The 20721-nt window shown below is 46.5% G+C and overlaps 1 protein-coding gene across 1 annotated transcript in view; it reads left to right on the top strand.

Annotated features, from left to right (window-relative positions):
• PSMD7 (proteasome 26S subunit, non-ATPase 7) overlaps positions 1-20721 on the top strand; it is a 46749-nt gene that overhangs the window by 16109 nt on the left and 9919 nt on the right. Inside the window, exons 3-5 of the mRNA XM_085639572.1 lie at positions 1692-1784; positions 4535-4632; positions 5450-5530. Coding sequence (XP_085495698.1) covers positions 1692-1784; positions 4535-4632; positions 5450-5530 — 272 coding nt within the window. The remainder of the gene's footprint in view (positions 1-1691; positions 1785-4534; positions 4633-5449; positions 5531-20721) is intronic.

The following is a 20721-nucleotide window of genomic DNA, read 5'->3' on the forward strand; positions in this document are numbered from 1 at the left end:
GAAACATTTTTGCCCCCGCCCTGATGACAATGCTGTTAGTGAACTAAGAGGCGAATCAGGGGTCATGTGTATCCTATATGTGGCTAGATTATTATTATTATATGGAAAAAAAGTTTAGTCTGTTAAATCAAATAAAATAGTTTTTTGTACAGCAGACATGCTGAAATTGCACATTTGGAGGTGCTCTCATATGTGATAATGAAGAAAATGGCGGCTCAATTAATTCAAATATTTGCCCATGATCAGATCATTTGAAACCAGTTTATGGGTCAAGAGTAGATTATTTAAGGCACTAGAGCTGCAGGTCTAGGTACATTTTGATAATTTTTCAAGGCCTGCATTCAGAATGTCCCGGGGTTTGGCATAGATCCATTATCATGTCAACCCAATGATGAGGCCCATACCGTTATAATCATCATGTTGTATTTGAGCGACTGGGTGCCATGTACATTGTTCATGTATATCCTTCTACAAATAATTTCTGGGTTGAGACTTTCTATGTCAGCACAAAGCAATGCTGATTGATTTTGCCCAGAATTGGACAAACACACAAGTTCTTGATTACAGGCAATTGTGAGGTTACCTGTGGGTAATTGTAGTAAGTTTGATCTGGCTTAATTTACTGTCATACATTATGAGCACTGGTTTTCCCGACATGCGCACACATACTCTATCTCCTGCCCCCTCCTTGCCTACCAACCAACAGGCTTTATTTAATGCTAGTATTTGTTTGATGAAACTTGATTTTTCTGTGAACTGAGTTGTGGTCACTTTTATCTATATGAGCAAAATACCTCAGCTGGGCTACACTCTTAATAATTCACTACAAGGCATGTTATTCTTCATACATTTTTTGCATTTGGGTTGTGCAGGCGGCACCCTCTTCAGGCGTGCAGTATGTATGCTACCCTCTGATTGATGGCTCAGCTAAGTGAACATCATCCCCTTCAACTAGTTTCTCAACGACCTCTGTCATCCTGTATAATCTTTATGATAAACACTATTTCTGTTTAGCGGATTTCTTATGACCGGCTACTCTTGATGGGTATTGTTTCTCATGGTAATGGTATGAGGAGCCTTATCTGTGTTGTACTTAAATCTAATTAAATGCCTTTGTGTGTAACTGTTGTGTTGGTGATCATTTGAAAAATCCAAGGCTTATCTTCAGATAGTAGTCTATCACAACCTGATTGGCTGGAAATGGTATTGAAAAAATTGGTACTTGAGATGAAGCAAGTTCACTGTTCACCACAGATGGGAACATGTCACTGTGCTTATGCTATTACATGCATCGGCTTTTTACAGTCCTGCTGCGTACCTCTGAAATTGATAATAGTTACACCTGTAATTTGCAGGAGTAAAGAGTCAAAATCTGCGCAATACATGATCGTATTATTTTTGATTACTTAATCTTTTTTAGCAGTTTGTGTCCAGTTTGGAGTTAGATTTTGTTTGCACTGAACATTTCCCAGTATTTAGGATCGGATTGTTCTTTTACTGCTATTTAGAAATAGCTAGATTAATTTCAACCAAAGACCCACCTTTAAACCCTCAGTTGTTTTTAATGTTGCTGTGTGTTGATTGATGCTATTGATCTTGCTGTGTGAAGCTTATCAATGCACCCACTGATTGCTCACATCAGATTTCCCTCTATTTTTGCTTACTAAAATAGTTTCCCTTGTTCTTTCCAGTACCTTTTGACGAGGATGAGAAGGATGATTCTGTGTGGTTCCTTGACCACGACTACCTGGAAAATATGTATGGGATGTTCAAGAAAGTAAATGGTGAGTGCTGATCACTTTTGATGGGAGCTGGGCAAAGGTTTCGTAAGTGAATATTGGCAAAACTTTGTGGGACTTTGCATTTGATAATCTCTACGCGTCTGAGTTTTAGTGCTCATTATCTAAAAGCTCCCAAAAAAACAGCTACCGTGGGTTTAAGGGATTTATAGTGCCACATTGGTAAAAGCCTACTGTAATGTAGACCATGCACCAAGCTTTAAATATTTCTCTCGCTGTAATTAAAAGTAATAAGAACCCTTGTTGCTGTTTCTCAGTCTTCCTATGCAAATCCTTTTTAAAAAATGCTCAAAGTTCTTCTTTGCCAAGAATAACAATGCTACAAACAAGACTATCCAGTAGTCACCTACTAAATTTCCTAGTTGATCACCTGCCTTTATATGGTTTGTTTTTACATCCCTCTAAAGTCATCCCAGATTATCCTCTCCTTTACTATTGTGCGGCTATATCATTTGAGGTATTAGTAAACAGTAAATAAACCCACAGAAGAGCTTATTTAGAGCCTATTTAGACAGTCCCCATGTGTCTAAAATAAATTTAAAAAAATTACTGTACCGTGGTACTACAACGGTGCTTAGCGTGGCCCTGTGTAATTTTGTGCTGTTACAATCATAAGACTACTTAAACACAAACCAGCACCCAAACCATTAGTTACCTATGCTATTTGTGGTGGTATAGTATGTCCTTGTGTGCAATCCTCCACATGCACCCCCTGCCCGAGGATGCCTCCCTTCCCAAGGGAGTATAGAACAACAAAACGCAATGGGAGCTGCACCACAAAAGAGCGCACATATGAATTGAAACACTATCACAATCTAATATGACACTTCCTTGTAAATAACAGTATCTATATTATCCATAAGTATTTGTTTCTTCCTTTATTTTGGTATATTCCATTCATAAAAAAACATCAGCCAACGTGTTTTGTCTATTTAAACATTAGACTTCTTCAGGGCAGCTAAGGTGTGAATCGCCTATGTCAATCCAAAGATGTGCACCAAAGGTCAAGGCGCAGTTTCCAGTACAGGTGCCAGTATACGGCATCTGTATGGGACTATATAAATAGTGATCCAAGTGATGTAGACCGGATCAAGACAACTTCTCAAAAAGGCGATATGTTGCTGTTGGGCATACAGATGTTTTGTTCAATTGAAACGGTCAGAAAATCAGAATACTGTTTCGAGAGTCGTCACTGCAACCGGACGCACTTCAATTATAGTGCATACGGCTTGGTGGACAATCCCCACGAAGTGCATTGCGTATCGTGTTTTGCATTTCTTTTCTGATTTTTTCATTTGAACACAACATCTGCATGTGATAGTGTTTCATATGTGTGCTCTTTTGTGGTGCAGCTCCAATTGCGTTTTGTCATAAGACTACTTAATTCACATGTTCTAGTTAACTGAATTAACTATAATTCATTCATACCCAAGCTATGCACTGCTTATTACCTCACATATTATTACTTCACTCATGACCTGTAATATGACATCATTGATAGCATCAGTGTGACATCTGTAATGACGTAATTGATGACTACCTTGTACACGGCAAGGGCGCAAGTTAGATACTTAAGTTAACTAATACCTAGTGATGATTTTATATATATATATATATATATATATATATATATAGATGCCAACAGGATTTATTTCTGTTCTTGAATCAGTCAATGGTTATAAAGTGTGCATAGCTTATTCTTGCAACACATGCCCACTTGGGCATTAAATAATCAACATGTGTTGCCATGAATGAAATGGGGTATTCTTGTCAAGACTTTATTTTACTGTCTAAGTACTAGATGGCCTCGGGTATATTCTACAAACTATTTGGGATATGGAAGGAGTCACCTCCTTTAATGTTTTTGAGTGTGCTTATTTATGTACCTTAGGTAGAAGTAGGTTGATTATGTGTACTTCGGATGTATTTTTCTAGTGGATTTTATAAGGACTTTACTCTAGTTCGTGTTTCAGGGCTTGAGGCCACCTGAGCTTGTCTTAGATGGTGACGTAACCTCACGTCCATAACTGCAACCCAGCCCGATTTCCCCCTTATGCTCTCTTTACAGAACACGTTTTAGAGGAAGATATTATGACATGGTAGGATATGAAAGATGTTTTATATTCAAGGTTTCCGATTTTCAGCTAAAATAGATTATAACCAATAAAGCACTACTGAAAAGAATATTTGATTTTCAGTAGAAACGGGAAAACGCTGGAGTTTGCTGCACATTTACTACTTTGAAGCCCTCTGAGGTCAAGGTAGTAGAAGTACAACCTCTACCTCGCAGCACTTTAATGTGATGGCTGCTCCCACTATGATCCACCCTCGCCATGTAAGAAGCCTCATAATATCTCTGTTTGACTTCCACAAAGACCCTGCGCTCCATAGACCTACATTCACTTGCTTTGGGCACATGGCTCACCTCTGATTGTTTCAGCTCGCTGTTCACTGTGCATTGCTGTTTAGTGGTTAGCAGGTTCGCAATTGAACTACAGGCAGGGTCTCAGTCCAGGCTAAGAACTACCGCCTTGATGCCATCCTCCTTCACAGAGACTTAGATGGAGCTTTGCTCTCTGAAATCTCATGTATGAACCCTGAAAAAACCCACCAGAATTCACACACAAAACCTGAAAACCGCAAATCTAATTTATATTCTGCAAGATACTTCTGTTCTTAAAAACAAGCAAGAGAAGCTTATGTTCTTCTAAAACTTTAACTGTTCTTATTTACAGCCAGAGAACGGATAGTGGGCTGGTACCATACAGGGCCCAAACTACACAAGAATGACATTGCCATCAACGAGCTCATGAAAAGATACTGTCCAAACTCAGTGAGTATTGTTCTGCTTTGTCATTTGCACTCAATGACTTGTACGTACGTGTGTGTGTGTGTGTGTGTGTGTGTGTGAGCGTGCGTGTGAGCGTGAGCTGCTATCCTGTGTTGCAGAGGTATAACCAAGCCAGATGTTTGTTTTTCTGCCTGACACAGGATGCTTGGAGATTGAAAAGTAAGTTAAAAAAATAAAACTTTATTCCACAAAGGGAAGCCATGTTTACTTTATTGTGTTGCATGGATAGTATACCCTGTGATGTATTGACATGAAAAATGTTATTTTCAGGTTGCAAGTATAAATTTAATGGCATAGTAAGCTCCTCCTATGTTCAGCCCCTTCTATTGGCCGTCCTGGCGATCATGAAAGTCTTGTAGATTTCGCATTGATGATAGTTCTGCCTCTGCCAGTAGTGACCTGGTGAAAGACCAGTCTACTGCAGGTTTTGAGCTACAACACTTCCAGTGTGAAGTGCAATGTGATGCTGCTGTATTTGCCCTCTAAAGGCTCCTAGTCTTTGTTCTCTTATGCTTTATGTGCAGTGACTGGCCGGGTCTTCCACTATGAATAGGTGCGATTGTGTTCCAACTGTGATTAACAAAATTCAACTTTCTGTATTGCCAAAAATCGATGTCCTGTTGCATTTTTGACAACTACTTTTTGTGCATGTGCTTACTACAGCAGCTCTGATCTGAAAACCCTGTGAAGAGAGCACACTAAATAACTTCTTGTAGATTATAGTTATCCACTATGTTTTTTTCATTTAACCCTTTGGAATACTGTAGTTCTCTAAGACGTAGATCACTTTTTCTTTCAGGTGCTTGTGATAATTGACGTGAAGCCAAAGGATCTAGGACTTCCTACAGAGGCATATATCTCAGTGGAAGAAGTTCATGATGTGAGTTTGCTTTAATCCATTTCCTCTTGCACTACTTACCTGTCTTTCTCTCTTTTCAAATCTCATTATGATTCTCTTTCTGCTTTGGCCATGGTATACCCCCTATTCCCCAGCTTGTGCTCCATATCCTTTTCCAGCCCCTCTTATCTTAGCTCGATGTCTCAGCCATGGTTCCTGTCATCTTGCTTTCAATTCATTTGCCTGAAGAGAAGGCATGCTGCCCCAACCTCTTTTTACCAAGACGTTTTGCATTTAATGGCAGCAGCATTTTCATTGTCGGCAACCGTTTTTAGTATACAGTGTTGACCGAAAAACACAACGTTGGCTGCACCATCTTGATAAATTCAGGACCTCCGTCATCACGGCAGAGTGTTCCACTATTTTGTAGAGACTACTTTGCCAGAGCCAAAAAGCACTATACTGAAGAAATGAAGAGTTGGGCAGAGAAACGACAGAAATAGTTATTAGCGAGAGAAGGCAAATCATGTGAGCAAAGCACAACAAGCTTTGCCAAAGCCAATATGTCTGTCCATGGCCAGTTAGTGAGATGGCTAAATCTTTAGCAAACTTTTTTTGGGATAATTTTATTGATTTTGTAAAAAGATGGTGATATAAACATTACAGCGTGATCAATAGCGCCAGCACATGTGACATTTGGCAAGTAAAACAATTTATGACCGTGTACACTGGCGCTGCTCCATCTTCTGCGGGACATATAGAGTGAGACTTGGAAAAACAAGGAAGTTGATTAGTCTTGCAATCCCAACCATTTACCTCAGATCCTCCTGTGTTTGGCCGGACAACCCCTGGCCTCATATAGCGGTAGCTCTTGTGCGGTGTACCAGTTCACTCCCCTTCCCCATTTAGTTATAGTGGAGGGGGCGGGATTACTCCATGCCGTTGCAAAATCTCATTTGGCTACTACAAGGGCAGCCCCAGAAACACTTTATCGGCTCTTGAGCCATCTGACCCGTCTGTGACACCCAGCAAAATATTTAGGGGGTTGTGTGAAACCTTCGACCCCAGCACTCCTGTGAGTTCTGTTTCCAGGGCGGCCCAGTAAGAGGCTACACATTGACAGGACCATACCACGTGAAAGATATCTGCGAACTCCGCATTGCATCTTGTGCATGTTGGCTGTGGAATTAGGCCTGCTCTGTGTAGGCGGGCAGGGGTAAGGTAGGAGGCATGTAGGTAATAAAGCTGGACTAGGCGCAATTTAGCTGAGACCGTGATAGTCTTGGGTGCCATCAAAGCATCTCTCCAATCCTCCTCCTCTGGAGGGCCCAACCATGTCTCCCATTTAGTTCTCAGTGGGTCAAGGGAAGTCGGACTGTTATTAGTTAGGGAGCGATAAATACGTAAGACTCCTCCCCTTCCGAGGTTACCCATCATGACTTGGGCTTCAAGGAGGCTGTGCTCGAGCAGCGTTCTGCCAGGCTGTATGTGCGTACCTAGGGCTTAGCGGAGCTGTAAGTAGCTGTAAAACTGGGATGGGTGAAGCGAATGTCTGGTTTGCAGATCTGCAAAGGAGCGGATATGGTCCCCCACCCACACGTCTCCAAGCTGTGAAATGCCAATAAGATCCCAGCTCCCAAAACCTTTCAGGCCCCCCACCTCCCACAACCATGTGCCCTGCCAAATGGGTGTCTGCTGAGACAATCTGTCCTTCCATTGGGTGTGTCGTAGTGCGGCACACCAGGCTAGAAGCACTGCTTGGGTCACCGTGGGGAGGTCCCTGGGAATGGGAGATCCATAAATCATAGCCTAGACCCGGGAGAGGCCTAAGTCCCTAAGCTCGGTCCTGTAAGCAGGATTGGACCACCCCCAATTAAACCAATTGTGTATTACCAGGAGGCGGGTTGCAAGATAATGTAAGTACAGATTTGTTAGACCCATGCCTCCGTCAAAGGGTGCGATCTGACAGAGCAGGCGCGCCATACACGGCCGAAGGCCATTCCAGAAAACCTTATAATTAGACTGTCTATTCCTCTGAACCAGGTTTGGGAAATATGGAATGGAGTGTTCGGAATCTGGGTTGGTCGGGATGGATCAACTTGCTAAGGTACGGTTTTAGGCGCTGAGCTAGAATCGTGGCATATATTTTGACTTGGGTATTAATCAAGGAAATGGGACGATAACACCGGCAGGTGAGGGCGGTTGCGTTTTGGGGATAATGGCTATTGTGGCCGTATCAATCTCTGGAGGGAAAGAGCCTGTTTCCATGGCCTCCTCGTAGAGGGCCGCAAGGTGCGGGCCAAGTATGTCACAATAGGCGGAATAATAATCTTGCGGGTAGCCGTCTGGGCCGGGAGTTTTACCGGCCAAGACGAGCAAATGGGCGACTTGTATCTCTTCATTTGTGATCAGGTTTTTTTTTTAGTCCATCTGACTCTGGTGTTGTGAGTTTGGGGAGATGAAGGTCTTCCAGAGCGATCAGTTCTGTATGAGAGAGCCCTGGTTTCTGCCCAGAGTACAAGCCTGAGTAATAGTTCGCGAAAGTTTGAGTCGTTGCTTTGGGAGAGCAATGGATGTTCCCATCTGGGTCACGGATCTCCGGAATTATTCGGTTTGCTAAAGGGTAGGGCACTAATCTGTGCAGTAGTTTCCCATTCTTATCGCCACAGACATATACTAGTGCAATGGAGGACCTCCATAAAATTTTCGCTGAGTTGAGAGAAAGCTGTCTTATTTCATCCCGCACCAGTGTCCGCTTTCACATGTGGGTTTCATCTGTTGTGTCAGCTGTGTTGCTCTCAAGCAGGGCCGCCTTAGATTCGTGGAGGGCGAGTCTACTGTCTCGCTTTAATCGTTGGGCTTTGAGGTGACTCTTGGAGACTCCACGGATCGTGGCCTTACCTGCCTCCCACAGAGTGCCCGGGGATGAGGCGGAGCCCTGGTTTGTGAGGAAGTATTGTTTGATATCTGCTCTCATTGTTTCTTTAAATTCCCGATCTTGGAGAAAGCAGCCATTCATCCTCCATATTGGGCGGAGGACAATAGAAGGGTCGCCCACAGTCAAGAGCATTGGCGAATGGTCCGAGATACCTCTGGGGAGGATACGTATCTCTCTGACCTTACGACACTCTAGGGCCGGCATGAACATCCTGTCAATGCGAGAATGGCTGTGGTGCGCTGCTGAGGTGTGGATGTACTGGGATTCCAGGATCGCCATACGTCGCAAACACTCATAGCTTCAGCCCAGGTCGCTAACTGGTTAGCATGAGTGGTGTGGGAGATGGAGGGGGTCCCGTGGCATCAAGCTTGGGGTGCATGACCGCGTTAAAATCTCCCCCTAAAACTATTGTACCGGGAGGCAAGGAGGAGAGCATCTCACCTATGCGATTTAGGGTCTGTGTGTGGGAGGCACCAGGAATGTAGATGGAGGGGACATTGAGGGAGTCTCCGTCCAGTGTTCCGGAGAAGGCTACAAAACCGCCACTGGGGTCTCTGGTAATTTGGGTAGGTACAAAAAGTAGGTTGCGGTTTAAAAGAATTGCACCCCGTGTGAAACCCGAGTGCCAGGATCTATCAAATCTGTATCTTGCAAGGAAGGGACTATGGTTGCCTATGAGGTGGGTTTCCTGGAGCATGAGAATGTCTGGGGCGTGTTTTTGGGCATGTCGCAGGATCGCAGTCAGTTTGATCCTGGCAAGCAGGCCGTTCACATTCCACGACATGATACGGAGAGAATTTCCGTTGTATGTCGTCATATTGTGATCAGTAGGGGAAGCCCGTAGTCCCGCGGGGGTCTACTAGGCAGTAAATGCCTTGGAGGTTGGGATGTATGACTTCTGTGTTTCGTCTGCGGACATGTTTTCATAACGCTATGCTGTGTTATCATAGAGTTGAAATTCTGTAAACATTGAACTGTTGAAGAACCAGAAGCTTGGGACAATTGCCTCAACTCTCCCTTCCCCTAACCCCATACTTCGAAAACAGGAGCATCTGTCGCCCGCAACTGGTGAGATGTACTAAATTACAACATTTAAAGTCAGTGAAGCGTGGTGGACTCCTCTTGTTACAGGATCAGAGTGTACATCGGCAGAAGTATCTGACTGGAGTGGAATTTCACCATTGTTCGATTGCATGCTTTCTGATGTATCTGGTTCTATTTGTGGCACTCCGTGGGAACTTCAACTGGGGATCGCCAAGCTACAGGAGAGATCAGAGTCCGTGGAGTCTATGACCAGAACTTTAGATGAGGTGCTCCCAGTAGGTGAGTGGTCTCGGCAACCAGAGTCCCGCAGGCGGCGGGGCTCCGGTATCTGAGCCTGGTGCCGGGAATTCGAGGACACAGTTACTGGAGAGCCCGATTTAGCCCTGAACCACCCCCTCTGCCCCTGCGGGACCACTTGCGTCTCTTGCGCGATACCGGGGCTGAAGTCACAGATCGGAGTCGGAGGGGACGTTCTTCCGTCAGCCAAGTCCGGCCATCTTGAGACTGTCGAAGAAATGTGCTTTCGCCTGGAAGATCACTCGCAGTCTTGCTGGGAAGAATAGCCTGTATTGTAGGATGAGGGTGCAGAGTTTTTGTTTGACATCCGTATAGGATCGTTTCTGTGATTGAACTTCCCTGGTATAGTCTGGAAATATCATGATGGTGTGGTTTTGATAGGTTATGATTTTCGGGATACAAGCTTGCTGCAGGATCAGGTCCCTGTCTCTAAAGTTGAGGATTCGTGCTATAATGGGTTGGTGCGGGGCACCTGGGGGAGGTTTTGGAGCCAGGGAGCGGTGCGCTCGCTCCACCACGGACCAAGTAGAGCACATGTCCTTGGGCATCCACTAGTTGATCCAGTTTTCAATGAATGATTCCATCGGTCCATGTTCTGTGCCCTCCGGGAATCCCACCAGATGTAGGTTGTTGCGCCTAGATCTGTTTTCGGCATCCTCTGCCGTTCTGTGAAGTTCTTTGGCCTGAGTTTGCAGGCGGGTAATTTGTTCCTTCAGAGCTGTGACAGAGGAAATGCAGGATTCGGTTTCAGTGATCCTGGCCGTTGTATTAAGGTGGTCTTGCTGGAGCAGGGCCATGTCCACTCAAACCTCTCCGATCTTGTTTCCAACCAAGGTCTGTGAAGCGGATATGGCTTGTAGAATCTTATTGAGGTCCCCACACGCTAGGGTTTGCCTTTCTGCAGCCTCGGATCGAATTCCATGTTCGCTAACGGTGTATTGCTCCATTTTGGTCTGCGTCGTGGGCGTTTTTGAGCCCCGATCTTTCCCCATGGTCGGGAGATCCAGAGAGGAGCAATGGGAGGCAACAATGCTGCCGGGTGCCAGATGGTTTCACCGGGAGGGTGGTAGTTGGTTTGTGTGGATGGCTTGTATGTCTTTACGGATTATTTGCGACTGTCTGGAGATGAGGGGGCCGTTGCGTGTTTTTCCCGACTAGAGTTGCAACGGCAATCAGATAAATTTGCAGTGAGTAGAGGGGGTAGTCTTCCGCATGCACAGCAATGGTTTAGTTGTGGCGAGAGCTAAACCGCTCCAACCGGCAGTCGGTTTCACCTGGAGACTGGGTGCCACTTGCGGTTTTACAAGTGATAAAGAACTACACAGGCCGGGGGCCGGTCGGGGCAAGTGAGTGTTCCATGCTCAGTCCAATGATGGGTGCTTCTGGTGGCCGTCAAGCAACCAGGTATCGGTCTTGGTGCAATCGCGTCTTATTCCGATGAGAGGTGTGCACCCTGCTCCACAGTGAGCAGTTCGCACCCGGTCTGGTCAGGCAGGAAGTGGGGGGGGGGGCAGCTCCCTGGAGCCCGCCACTGCTTGACCTCGAAGTCGATCCCTCTGCCCGCCAGGGCTCTGCTGCCACACCCTCACCTGGTTTGCAGCAGCAATCAGACAGGTCCCACTTCGGTCCAGGGCCTCTTCACTGCAGGTGGGCTATGTTCCAATTGGAGCGGCAGAGCCTCGCTCTCTCAACAGCTCGCCCAGGGATTAGCACACGCTCCACTCGCCGCACACAGGGCAGATGGAGGCAGGTCATTCCCCCGGCGAGCGGATCAAGGCAAGGGGGCCCCCACGGGACAGGAGGGTGGGTCCCCGGAGGTCCACTACTGCGCGATCCCGCAGCCGATCCCCTCCCCGCTCGAGGGCCCTCCAGATTCCGCCGCATCAGGCCGCCCAAGATGCCAGATAGAGTGTCTGTGGCCCAAGGATCAGGATGTCTGGTGTGCCCGTGTCCCCTCACCGCCAGCAAGGCTGCAGCAATTTAGAATAAGGTGTACCGCAGGCCAGGTAGGCACCCAAGCTGTAGGGCGCAGCAGCGGATTGAAGATTTCGTTAAGGGAACCCTACCGACGGGAGGGGAATAAAAAATTAGCTAGCATTCACACCAAGAATTTTCAATTCTATTAAGGACACGGAGGTGAGGATTATGCTTCTTTCTTATTTATTGCTACTCACAGCAGCAAATGAAAACTTTTCTTATGCAAAACAAACTACATTTCCCATGATGCATGCACCACATCACTTCCTGCAGAGCCCCATAAGAGCCAGTAATACCGGAACCAGTCCTCTTTCTTTGCTCCGAACAATAAGTCCAATAATTATAACAAAGTTCAACAACAGCTTCCAACGTGGAAGAAACCAGACCAGCTGGGTAGAACGTCAACTTCAAGCAGGATTACGACTAATCCATCTTCTTTTCGGATCCTGAAAAAAACAGAGCTAGAACAACCCGTAACTTCTGTGTAATCAGAGTATATATGCAAAACGGGTGGGCAATAATTACAATCATGTAATTTAACCGGGTGGGATAATCCTCGCCTCCGTGTCCTTAATAGAATTCTTGGCGCGAATGCTAGCTAATTTTTTATTCTATTATAGGACCGGAGGCTTCGTATTATGCTAGTTTAACGTTGATTAAAGACAACAGAGGATATGTCACCCACCGGTTTATAATAAAACTGTTTAAACGTTGACTCAGATGACCAGTCTGCAGAGTGCATGATATCCTGTACAGTAGAACCCAACATGAAGGTCTTGGAGGCCATAGCGCCTCGAACAGAATGTGCACCAAAGACCTGAGTATCTACACCCGCTTCCTGCATAACATTTTTGAGCCATCTGGCTATAGTAGCCGCAGTCAGAGGTTTGTAAGGTTTTTGCAGAGCAATCAACAATTGTACCACACCATCAGGCCTACTAGACCTGGTACATTCTTCATAAGCCTTAAGGCATTGGACCACACAAAGTTTAGCATTGTCGGGAAAAGCATGATAATCCACACTGCGTGACATAGTTTTAGTTCTGGACGTAATATTAAACGAAACTCCCTCCGGAGTAAATACTCTACCTGGAATATCAAGAGCTTTAACATCCGAGGAACGTCTACAAGCCGCTAGGCTGAGCAACATGGCCAGTTTGGCCAACAATTGTTTCCTGGACAACATATTGTTGTCGGGCCATCTGTTAAACAGTGACAGAACCAGTGAGACATCCCACAAGGAACAATACTTTGGTTTGGGTGGATTAGCTACTCTGATACCCTTTAGTAGTTTACATATTAAAGGATGCATTCCGACAGGTTTGCCCTCGATCTGAGAGTGGCCTGCCGATATGGCGGAACGGAAGTTATTAACAGAGCGATACGCTAAACCTTCCGACGCTTTTTCGGACAGGAAGTTTACAATAAAGGGTAATCCTGCCCCCACGGGATCCACATGCTGTCCCATGCACCAATGAACCCAGCATCCCCAGGCTGAAGAATATCGCTTCCTGGTAGAGGGGGCCCACGCTTGGTTGATAAAGCCTGAAGCTTGTTCCGAAAATCCTGGCATTTGCCAACGCTGCCTGAAAGTCTCCAGGCCATCAGAGACAGATGCCCCGATAGAACCATCGGGTGTTTCTCTCCATGAGGGCCCTGGAGCATCGTCGAGGACCATGGGATCCTCCTGGGGAAGTCGCAACTCGCCTCCAGCAACAACGGGAACCAAGGCTGCGACTTCCACAAGGGAGTCACTAATATCACTTCTGCTTTCTGGCGCATCACCTGAGTGAACACGCGAGGAATGAGAATGAAGGGTGGAAACGCATAATTCAACTTCTGAGTCCACTCCTGCACAAAGGCATCTGTCGCCAGAGCCAATGGGTCCGGCCTCCAGCTGAAAAACTTCGTCATTTGACGGTTCAGCCTGGAGGCAAACAGGTCGATCTCGCAAAACCCCCATATCTCCTGCAACCACCGGACCACCCGTGGGAGGAGTTGCCAGTCGCTGTAGTCCCTGAGGTGACGTGAGTTCCAATCCGCCACCACATTGGACTGACCCGGAATGTATTCTGCTATGACTGAAATCTGATGACTCCGGCAATAGTGCCAAAAGACCTTCGCTATCTCCACCAACATTGAGGTCCTGGTGCCCCCCAGTTTGTTGATGTACCGTACCGCCGATATGTTGTCCATCCGAAGAAGGATGCAACATGAGACCTGCCTGGGAGATAGTGTCCGGATCGCAAATGATCCTGCGAGGAGTTCTAGACAATTTATGTGAAGATTTAACTCTTCTAGGGACCAACGTCCCCCTGTGGAAATATTTCCGCAGCGCGCTCCCCAACCCCAACGGCTGGCGTCGGATTCTATGACCACCTCCGGTAGAGAGCCGAAATTCGCTCTGCCGTTCCACGCCTCGACGTGTGCCAACCACCACTGCATCTCCTCCCTCACTTGCTGGGAAAGAGGGACTACGTCCGTGTATGAAAGACCCTTCTGCAAGTGTTGAATTTTGAGTCGTTGAAGGGCCCTGTAGTGTAGGGGTCCCGGAAATATTGCTTGAATGGACGACGCAAGGAGTCCCACTATCCGGGCAATCCTCCTGAGAGAAACCATTTGTTTGGTCAGGAATGAGCGAAGCTTTCTTGATATCCCGAAGCTTGGACTTTGGAAGACTGAGCTGGGCCGTCTGAGAGTTTATGACTAACTCCAGAAAATCTATTGTCTGCGTGGGGCACAGAACCGATTTTGGTTCGTTGATCACGAACCCCACGTTCTGCAAGATACGAATAGTGATGCGCAAGTGCTGAACCACCAACGCCTGAGACTGCGCCATGATGAGCATGTCGTCTAGGTAGACAATCATGCGAACCCCTTGTTCCCTGAGGTAGGCTACGACAGGTTTCAGAACCTTGGTGAAGCACCACGGTGCTGAGGAAAGTCCGAAAGGAAGGACCAAATATTCGTACCACCGGTTCCGCCATTGAAATTGAAGGAATCTGCGATGGGGACGATATATGGGAACGGACAAATAGGCGTCCTTCAGGTCCAGACGGACCAACCAGTCCCCCTGCTTCAATAGGTCTGCCAGCAGATGGATGCCCTCCATCTTGAATTGCTTGTAAGTCAGATAGTGGTTGAAATCCTTCAAATTGAGTACCAACCTGTAACCACCGCTTTTCTTCTGCACCAGAAAAATATTGCTGCAGAAACCGCGAGGGCCCTCATCGCAAGGAGCTATCGCGTGTTTCTGCAGCAATCCTTCTATTTCTGAATCTATGAAATCGCATTCTAGTTGGGAAAAAGAAAGCTGTCTGGGCCGATGAACCTGACAAGGTGTGTGAAAGAACTCTAGATGGAACCCCTGAACTGTCTGCAAAACCCAGGCGTCCTGTGATAGTTGAACCCAATTGTGATAAAACTGCTGAATACGTCCCCCCAATGGAAGAAGAAATAAGTCTGGAGCGCTCACCTGAAGACTCGGTGTTCTGGAATCCTACCCGATAGGATCCCTTGTTAAAGCGTCGCTTGTTGAAGCGCTGCCTGGTGGGGTAGAAGGTGCCACCGCGGGTGGAGTCCCACTCTCCCCTGCCACGTCCGAAATCTCCTCGCTGAGGACCTTGGGAGAATTGACGGCCAAACGAGCGTCACCGGCCTCGCCCAGCCCTGTTGAAATCCCCTGCCTGGAATACCTGTTTTATTCCTGCCTGAGCTTTGTCCAGGGTCGTGAAGGTGCCCACGTATTTCACCACATCTTTGACGAAGCGGTCGCCGAATAGGTTTCCGTCCGCCAGTGGGCCAGGCTCCGCCGCCGCCAACTCCGTCAGGTTAGAGTCCATGCGCATCAGGATAGACTTCCTGCGCTCCGTGGAGATTGTGCAGTTGGCATTACCGAATAGGCAGATAGCCCGCTGGGTCCAGCCCGACAATACATGGGAATCCATAGCGGTTCCCGATTACTGCGCCTCTAGAGCCATCTCCAATATCTTGGCTAGGGGACCGACCACATCAAGAAGCTTGTCTTGGCACCCTCGCCTGGCGCTATCTATACCCTTCTTGGGGTCCTTGGCAAACTTTTTAAGGAAAGTTAGCAGACTGGAGACAATCTCTGACGTTTCCGCCACCTTGTCCGAAAGATCTGGTCGGGGACATTTAGACCGCAGTCTGTTGCGCACTTCCTTGTCAAAGCTCTTGCGCAAATTCTCATGGAGGTACGCTGCCACCTCCGGGGCAGGCAACCAATCCGAGGATCTAGGGTGAACAATATCCGAGGGGTTGAAGGTGAAAGGCGTAGGGGCCGTCTGTGGAGTCTCCACATTCTTAACCTTCCGAGATTTCTTCTTGGGAGGGGAATCATCAGGGGTGTCCGATGAGGTGGAAGCAGGTTCCGAATCAGTATCCTGAACCCTCTCCGTCGCAGGACACGAGTGACGAGTAAGAAGCAGAATGAGGCCAGGACTTGGGCCATGGCTCCTCTGCAGGACCTTCAGCTGGGGTAGTGAAGCCATGATGCTTCGCGAACCTCTCCAATTGCCTAGTAATAGGCTTCAATGCAGTCGCCAATGCCTGCTGCACAGTTCCCGGAACTGCCTTTTCCAGGGCCTTGTTGACTGACTCCTGCACGGAAGTGTCCAGGGCCTCAACAATATTTTCCTCGATGGAAGGTGTACCCACTTCCTCCTCGTACAAGGTGTCATCCTCCTCATAGTGCACCCAATTTTCCATGGTGGAGCCAAATTTGTACACGTACTTGCTCATAAAGCAACAGTAAGGAGGAGTAACAGGGGGGGAGCCGCACCACAGCACCGGTACCTAGCTCCTCAGCCAAAGCTGTATTTCAATTATTACAGCCCACAGGGCGTAGTTGAGCCAAAAAGAGCAATAAAGTCCAAGGAGGTGTGCTCCCTCCAGGCCCAAGTCTTTTTTGCAGCCAGCCAGGCGTAATGGGTGCTCTCTGTATGGAAGTCAGCCTGGAATGGCTAAAAACGAAAGAAAAACGACAGAAAACGGGCAGTTACGACGTGCGTAGCCCAAATCCCATCAAAATAGCCCAATTGGGCTACTCACGTGGAAACCTGAAACACAAGCGAAAGTGTCTGGCTCCCTGATATGCAACCACCGAAGGCGGGGCGGTACCGTGCTGCTTTAGAATCAAAGCGCTCAACGCGCTGACATGCAATATGCAAGACGCGCTTGCTAGAATGCCATAAATCGGCGCGATGCTCCCACGCATCGCTCGCCGTATCCAGGGAACACCGCTAAGCCCTGAAATATCCCCGCTCCCAGCGGGAGCTCCGTAGCGCCCAGGGCGCGAAATCCAGCTCTTCCCGCAAAGTCGGGCAATTGTCAGAAATGCAAAGCGGCATTAGTGAAGCTTTAAACCAAATAACAAAGCGCCGCTGCCAGCAAATAACGCATCAATAGTTAAAATAAAACGTTTAGCCTGTCAATAATCGAGAGCTCAACTTACCTGTCTGCGTGAGCAGCAAAGAAAGAGGACTGGTTCCTGTATTACTGGCTCTTATGGGGCTCTGCAGGAAGTGATGTGGTGCATGCATCATGGGAAATGTAGATTGTTTTGCATAAGAAAAGTTTTCATTGGCTTCTGTGAGTAGCAATAAATAAGAAAGAGAAGCATAATATGAAGCCTCCGGTCCTGTAATAGAAGCTCTCCTGAGATCCCCGCTGTCCGAGTGTTACAGCCGATCCACCTCTTTGCGACTCCCTCCCCGCCGTACAACTAGTTAACTGCAGGATCAAAAAGGCCCCAGCTGCATCCACGCCTCAGCTGGAGACCCTAGACAGGGGCAGGCCTTCCTTCCCTCTTGCATCGCCACTTGGAAGAATCACTAGGCCGCAGTAGGCACAGGCGGCAGGTGTTCCTCTGCGTCGGCAGGCCTGGAGTCTCAATTTCATTGGGTCACAGGGCGGCCATTGCATGCGACACTGTGCAGATCCCCGTTGGACGCAGCCGGAGCTCGCAGGATCTCCGCACCAGGATGGTGGAAGACCCGCCCAGAGGGACCCCGCCGCCCGATGTAACAGCCGATCCCCCGGCCTTCTTGTTCCCCAAGCCGGGACAGTGGCTGCAGGATCAAACCTGCGTACCAGCTCTGAAGTTCTAGTTGGGGGAGGGCGGGGGAGGTCTCACTCCAGGCCTCGTGCCTGCTCTCCTTTCTCCAGGATGCAAGGGGTACTGGATCACTGTAAAGCCTGCAGCCCCCAGAGTCCGCCCCCGTCTGGTGCGGTGTTTGGTGTCCCCGTCCGGCAGCAGGGCAGTCTTGATCTGATGTGGGGGATGTTCTTAAGAGCAGCCCTTAGTTTCAGGCACGGGTCCCGGCTAAACGGGTGCCACCATATTAGATGCAGGGCGGCCCGGAGACCGGGGCTCAAAGTCTGTCGCTGCACCCGGTTCCACAATGTCCCGGCACTGGCGGATGGCCCAGATTAGTTACGGTTGTCGGCGACGTAGTAGGTAGAAAGGATGGCTGGCGATGTAGTCTGGAGCGGATGACTTGAGGGGTCCAGAGCACTCTTGGAGTGCGACCGCCATCTGGATGCTCCAAGCCACGCCCCCTCTCTTTAGCAAACTTTTATGGCAAGCATACGCAGAAAAAAGTCAATGTGCTGCTGCCTTAATGTGACTGTTCTATTCTTTCAATAAACAAATTAATTTTCTTTACAATAACCACTAATTCCGCTTTAATAGAAAAATAGGAATGCAACCTAGCTGGTAACTACATTTAGAACATGTATTGGACCCTTTATTTTGAACACCCATTACATGGAAATATGCTTCTTATTGGTACAAAGAAATTGGACAGGTTTGAATGACTGTAAAATGAAGACATATTTTAAAAACACAAGTATGACTACAAACTTTAACAGCAGTATAACAAATGAGAAGAAGAAAGGCATTTCCAAAGTAAAATATTGGCATACAGGCACTTCTTTTTATGCAGATGTGCATATATTACTAGGCAAAATACCATGGCTCACAGTTCGAGAGAGCCAGCCTCTTAAATGGGCAGGCCCAATACCCCATAGCACTTCTTTAGGACACAAAATGCATAGCTCCACATCAGTGTTTTGTTTAAAGTACACTGCTGTCTAAGTCTTATACCACGAAGGTTGGACAGGCATGGTAACTATCCAGATGCATGGTATGACCTGTTACATTTTTATGGATGTCTACAGTTTTCATTACACCTAGACTTGTGAAAAACACATGGACAGAAAGCTGCATACATGCCAACATTTTCGAACAGGGAAATGGGAGGATTTGGATAAAAAATGTGTGGGGGGGGGGGGATTTTCTTCTTTGGCTTATATTGAGGTAAGGGCTATTTTTGGCCAGAGACACCTAAACACTTGGCTTTAAAAATTGGAAGTCCCTCGTGAATAGTTTTAGCTTGTATTGAGGCAGAGGCCATTTTTGGCAGGAGACACCTAAAACATTGGCTTTGAAAATCGTAAGTCCCTCCTGAATAGGGTCAATTAGCATATATGGGAAGTTTCTAGAAGATAATTTGAACGTGATCTATAGAGGATTAAGACTGTAAGATCATACTAATAATTATTACCTCTAGGTCCAGAATTTTTCAAGTATTCACACATTTAATTATCGCTGTTGCTCAAGTGTTGGTCTGTTGTAATGTTATCTGACACAAATTGTTATAGAAACTTATCTTGCATGACCTCAGATATACAATATGAGTAACTGAGTACATTAAGCTATTCACCTTTGCTTAGATTATAAATAATTTTAAATTATTAAGGAAAATAATAATGTAGCATGTATGCAGTGAAAAATAACAGTTCTGATGGAGTAATGTAGTGATATATGAAATGTAGAGCAGATGATATACACATTTCTACTTCCCAGCAGTTCCAAAACCACCCGCTTTGTTTAATCTGAAAACTCTAGCTCTTATTTTCATACATTAGTTTTTCAAATGGCACAAATGGTCCCAGCAATATTAAATTAGCGATCATTCATCTACAGCATGGATCGACTGCCTTCTCTTCCAGACACAAATTAGGAGATAGCCCCCCATATCCCTCTAGAGCCTGGGCGTCACCACTAGAAAGACAAAACAAGCATTTGCAATGCAATAGGTCTCGCATTTTATGCTAGTTTGAGCTATTGACATTGCAAATAACAATGCCTTTTATTTTTGTTTTCGTTTTTAAAACGTAAATAAAAGGTATTGTCATTTAGAATGCCAATAGCTTAAACTTGTGTAAATGGTAGACCTATTGCATTGCAAATGCTTGTTTATTTTTTATTTTAGGATATTCTCAGTACCACTGCAAATTCTTTCACACTCTCTGCTCGGTGTGTGATTTTTGTACCCGAGCGTTGGTGTAATAACTTAAAACATGTTTTTAAGACTACCCTGATCCCTAGGTTTCATTCAATGTTTGCTGATCTGTTGAGCTGAAATAAGGAGACAGAAACTGGACTTCCGCCTCAGACTGCATGAGAATAAAGTAGCTATCTTGCAAAGGACATTCTTCAAATATGTATCAATTGAAAAAAAAGACCTTGGACTGAAATCGAACAAAAACACAGTCCTATGGTATAAAAAATACATCTCATTCTTGCCCTTTAACAAGATTATAAAACATGCTTTATCTATAAGTTAGTATAATTTTCTGGGGGGAAATAACGACGCACATCCGGTATTTAGTCGTAGCCTGCATAGGTCTGATGAAACGAGCGTTTCATTTCGATTTGGCCTTCGCGTTTACGAGAGCGCCGTTTTACATGGAGATGTGATGTTAACCTTTACAGGAAGTAATCGCTAACGGAGCACCTGAAAATGTACTCCTATGTCCCGTGGAATCAAAAGAAGAAGATGTTGTTTGGGATCCGAGAGCTGGGTTCCCTTAAGAGAGGTTATGTTGCTGTGTGTGTTATTGAAAGTTCATACGGCGGTGCAGTTTTCAGAGCAGGCTGACTGTTTCCTCC

This window comes from Triturus cristatus, chromosome 12, assembly GCF_964204655.1.
Source record: "Triturus cristatus chromosome 12, aTriCri1.1, whole genome shotgun sequence".
Classification (NCBI taxonomy): Eukaryota; Metazoa; Chordata; class Amphibia; order Caudata; family Salamandridae; genus Triturus; species Triturus cristatus.